This window comes from Octopus bimaculoides, unplaced genomic scaffold, assembly GCF_001194135.2.
Source record: "Octopus bimaculoides isolate UCB-OBI-ISO-001 unplaced genomic scaffold, ASM119413v2 Scaffold_122307, whole genome shotgun sequence".
Taxonomy (NCBI): domain Eukaryota; kingdom Metazoa; phylum Mollusca; class Cephalopoda; order Octopoda; family Octopodidae; genus Octopus; species Octopus bimaculoides.
Window position 1 is genome coordinate 24528 of NW_026370633.1, and position 4924 is coordinate 29451.

The 4924-nt window shown below is 39.8% G+C and overlaps 1 protein-coding gene across 1 annotated transcript in view; it reads right to left on the minus strand.

The window, feature by feature from the left end:
- Window positions 1-96: 96 nt before the first annotated feature.
- Window positions 97-4924, minus strand: part of LOC106880436 (phosphoribosyl pyrophosphate synthase-associated protein 1) — an 8827-nt gene continuing 3999 nt past the window's right edge. The window contains exons 2-8 of the mRNA XM_014930359.2: window positions 4642-4694; window positions 3670-3736; window positions 2513-2685; window positions 2238-2353; window positions 1461-1665; window positions 1281-1351; window positions 97-646 (exon numbers count right to left, since the gene is read on the minus strand). Of these exons, the coding sequence (XP_014785845.1) occupies window positions 257-646; window positions 1281-1351; window positions 1461-1665; window positions 2238-2353; window positions 2513-2685; window positions 3670-3736; window positions 4642-4694 (1075 nt within the window). The 3' untranslated portion in view covers window positions 97-256. The remainder of the gene's footprint in view (window positions 647-1280; window positions 1352-1460; window positions 1666-2237; window positions 2354-2512; window positions 2686-3669; window positions 3737-4641; window positions 4695-4924) is intronic.

Sequence of the window (4924 nt, forward strand, 5' to 3'; positions counted from 1 at the left end):
ATATATATATATATGTCCTTGTTCTCTTTGTATCGTCTATCTGGATGTTTTGCGTTCTTGTCCCATTTTGTATTATATATATATATATATATATATATATGCATACATGAGGGGGTGCTGAAAGGTCCCTGACTTTAAGAGTGTCACGAAAGACCTAGTTGGAGGTCCAGGGTTCTGAGTTCTTTTACAAACACTTTGGGACCACTGCAAATAAAGGTGTGAATCTGAGAGGGGTATATGTTGAATAAAATCGTAATTAACTGATCCTCCTGTATTTTCGTTTACCCAAAGCCAGGAACTTCTTGGTATATACTCTTTGTTGTGCAAGGATATATACAGAATATAACTGAATCAGCTGGTTATTCCAAAAGAGAGAAAGGGAAAGAAAAAGAGAGTGAAATAGAGAGAAAGAGAGAGGAGAAATAAAAAGCAAGAGAGAAAAGGAAGAGGAGATAAAGAGAGAGAGTAGTGCCACGATTGAGCCCTGAAGCATACAAACCTCATCTATAGGAGATTCTTCGATAAGTTTGGGAGCATCTGACGAAAGAATGCCATGCGTGGCCATCACGTAGATTTTGTAAGCACCTCTGTTCTTCAAAGCCTCGGCTATTTTCACAAATGGTCTCACTTCATCCACCATATCGTCCTGCAATAATACACAACATAAAGATGTCAGAGAATTAACAAAAAACAATTAACGAATAAATGTTTGTTTTGTTAGTCAACCATTTCGTGTTAATTTATGTTCCAAATACCAGCTTAACCAGGACAAAGTCATTTGAATAAATTCTTCATTACTGCCAAAAATTAATTGAAACAAAGGCAGCGTATTTCTACAGAAATATGGTAAAAAAAAGGCGTTAAAGTGATCTAAATTAAAACCTTCCAGCAAAATTTCCAAAAAACCAGTTTAATTACGACAAAGTTAATTGAAACAAAAGCTAAGAGAAGGTTTAAAGTAATTTAGATCAAAACTTTCCTTCGAAATTTTATATTAATGTTAATTTATGCTCCAAACATTAGATTAGTAATGACAGTTTTACTAAATTCTTCGTTATTTTAAAAATTAATTGAAACAAAGGCAGGGTATTTCAACAGAAAGATGCTAACAGAAGGGTTAAAGTGATTTAAATCAAAACTTTCCTTCAAAATTTTATGTTAATTTATGTTCCAAACACCAGCTTAATAATGTCAAAATTAACTAAAAAATTTTGATTGGAAGGTTTTAATTGAGATCACTTTGGGATAAGCTAGAATCGAAAAAGGTTGTTGCAACCTACCACAATAATGGCGATTCGGCCTCCTACGTCACCAACCACATTTAGAGGGGGTTTTTCTTTGGCTTGTAGCACTGCAGAAAAGACAAACAGACAGACATAGAATGTGTGTATGATAATGGTGAATATTTGTAATGATAATGATGATGATGATAGTAAGAACATCTACAACGGAAGACGTACTTGGCAGGTACTCCAGTTCGTAGATCAGCCGGCCGCGGTCCTGACCAGGTAAGGGGGGTGAGTTGCGGCCGTCCTCGCTGTTAGCCTCTTTCTCCTCACCATGGATCACAGCAATGCCCAGGCCTAGACGCTCTGCATACGACGTGACACGCTTCACCGAATTTGCGTTGCGGGAGACGATGACGGCATTACGGTAGTCTGGGATCTGGAAACAACAGAGAAGAAGAAACGGTTGAAGAATTTGTACAAGAAATATATACAAGTGGCGCAGGAGTGGCTGTGTGGTAAGAAGCTTGCTTCCAAACCACATGGTTCCAGGTTCAGTCCCACTGCATGGCGCCTTGAACAAGTGTTTTCTACTAGAGATTTGGGCTGACCAAAGCCTTGTGAGTGGATTTGGTAGACAGAAACTAAAAGAAGTCTGTTGTGTGTGTGTATATATATATAAAAAGACGGAAACTGAAAAAAGCCTGTCGTATATATGTATATATATGTATGTGTGTGTGTCTTTGTTTGTCTTCCCAATATCGCTTGACAACCGATGGTGGTGTGTTTACGTCCCTGTAACTTAGCGGTTCGGCAAAAGAGACCGATAGAATAAGTACTAGGCTTACAAAGAATAAGTCCTGGGGTTGATTTGCTCGACTAAAGGCGGTGCTCCAGCATGGCCGCAGTCAAATGACTGAAACAATTAAAAGAGTAAAAGAGTATATATATATGCACACAAACAAACAGCAAAAGACCCTCCAGTTTATGCCAGGGGTGGTAGTCCCTTACCGATTCTATGATGTATTGAATGAGGAACGGTGATGCCCTTAAATTGTCTACAGGAACATTGAAGAACCCTTGGATTTCCTTCTGGTGTAGATCCATTGTGATGATGTGCGTGAACCCTAGGACAGAGACACAGAGAAAGACTTTTGAAAAGATGGAGCGTGATGTGCATAAAATAGGGGACAGCAAGCCAAAAAGGGGTCAATGAAGAAAACGCTAAACAACAACATCACCAACACACTAGATTACAGCATAATACAAGAGAATAAAATTCCTACCTGATCTCGACAACATGGTAGCCAAAAGCTTACAAGCAATGGATCCTCGCTTCCTCATCTTACTTTGTTGTGAGTACGGCAGGTAAGGTAACACTCCGACTATGTTCCGAGCACAGCTCGTCTTACAGGCGTACGAGATAATCATTAGCTCCCATATGTCGTTGTTGACTTCCCTGTAGATGGACAGAAAAAAGATGTTTGTAGACTGAGTGAGTGTTATATACATTAATTTGTTAGACAGATAGACAGACAAGCAGACAGACAGATAGACAGACAGATAGATAGATGGATGGATTGATGGATGGATATATAGATAGATAGGTAGGTAGATAAATAGACAGACAGAGATAGATAGATAGATAAACAGACAGACAGACAGACAAGCAGACCGATAAACAGACCAACAGACAGACAAACAGACCGACAGTTAGATAAACAGACAGACAGAGATAGATAGATAAACAGACAGACAGATAGATAGATAGATAAACAGACAGACAGATAGATAGACAGTTAGATAAACAGACAGACAGATAGATAGATAGACAAATGACTGAGACCTTCGGCAATAGGATGCGCTTGAGAAGAAAACCCATCAAGCCAAGTGAAGTCATAGTTGTGACAGATATGGGTGCCATGCAACTGGCACCCATTACACTCTTGGAGTGGTTGGGGTTAGGAAGGGAAACCAGCCATAGAAACCATGTCAAATCAGACTGGTGTCTGGCGCAGTACCAGCAACGGCCATGCTCAAATGGTGTTTTTTATGTGCCAACTGCACAGGAGTCAGTCCAGCGGCACTGGCAACGACCTCACTCGAATGTTTTTTCACGTCTCACTGGCACAAGTGCCAGTAAGGCGTGACTGGTAACGATCACGCTCAAATGGTGCTTTATACGTGCCACCGGCATGGAAGCCAGACAGCTGCTCTGGCAATGATCACGTTCGGATGGTGCTGTTAGCACTCCACTGGCACGGGTGCCAGTCATCGAATTTGGTTCAATTTCGATTTTGATTTCACTTGCCCCAACAGGTCTTCGCATAGCGCAATTGGGACACCATAGCACACACCGAAGAGACCCCGCCACACAAACACACTGTACATCAGAGACCACCATTACACACGCATATCCTCATACCAGAGATCACATACTTACTTTGTTGCTGTCTGAATGATGTAGACATCTTTGCCTCGGACTGATTCTTTGATTTCAACATTGGTTTCTGCAATGACACACATACAAATATTTGGTGAGTGCTTTCTTTATTTATTATTCTTTATTATTGTTATTATTATCATTATTATTATTGTTATTTTTGTTGTAAGCATTTAGTACCTGGTATGGATGCAGGATTAACAAGTTTGCTTCATAATCATGTTGTTCCAAGTTCAATCCCACCACACAGCACTTTTGAACAAGCGCCATCTAATACAGCCCCAGACTGACAAAAACCTGAGGGTATAATAAAAGACCCTTGCCTAAGGTGTCACACAGTAGGACTGAACCTATAACCATGTGGCTTAGGAACAGACTTCTTACCACATGTATTTAATGTACATAAATTGTTTACACATTAATGCATTATTTTATAAAGAAGTTCTTTTAATATAATTAATTTCAATTTAAGAAAAAGTAATTTTTAATTATCGTGTCTGTATTTATTGTGATATAAAGTTTGCTTCTCAACTACATCGTTCCAGTTTCAGTCCCACTACATGGCACCTTGGACTAAAGAAAAATCAGGTTAACCAAAATCTGAGGCTATAATAGAAGACATACAGGCTTGTCCTTTGCAGGTGCCGGTGCCACTTAAAATGCACTTGTGCATTTTATATACACACACACACATATATATATATATACAGAGAGAGAGAGATAGACAAATAGATAAAGAGATAGACAGACGGACAGATGGATAGATATACAGAGTGATAGATAAAGAGATAGATAGATAGATACACAGTGATAGATAGAGACAGATAGATAAAGAGATAGATAGACAGACGGGCAAATAGATAGATACACAGAGTGATAGATACAGAGGTAGATAGACAGATAGAGAAATAGATACACTGACAGACAGACCTGTAGATAGACAGAGAGGTAACTAAAAGGTATGGCACTTACCTCTATCACTCTTGTGATACGCCCTCATGTCTCCCAGCTTGATACCGAGACGGCTATACAAAGAAGAAGAAAAAAAAGTATAAAAGACATCAGGACTGTGAGAACAGAGCTGCTACACAAGCAGAATAACAAACACGGCCTATGGTTCCCTATGCTGGTGACATGTAAGGAGCACCACCCAAATATGGTCGATGCCAGTGCCTCACCGACTGGGTCCCATGCCGGGGTGGCACGTAAAAAGCACCATCCGAATGTGGTCGATGCCAGTGCCTCACCGACTGGC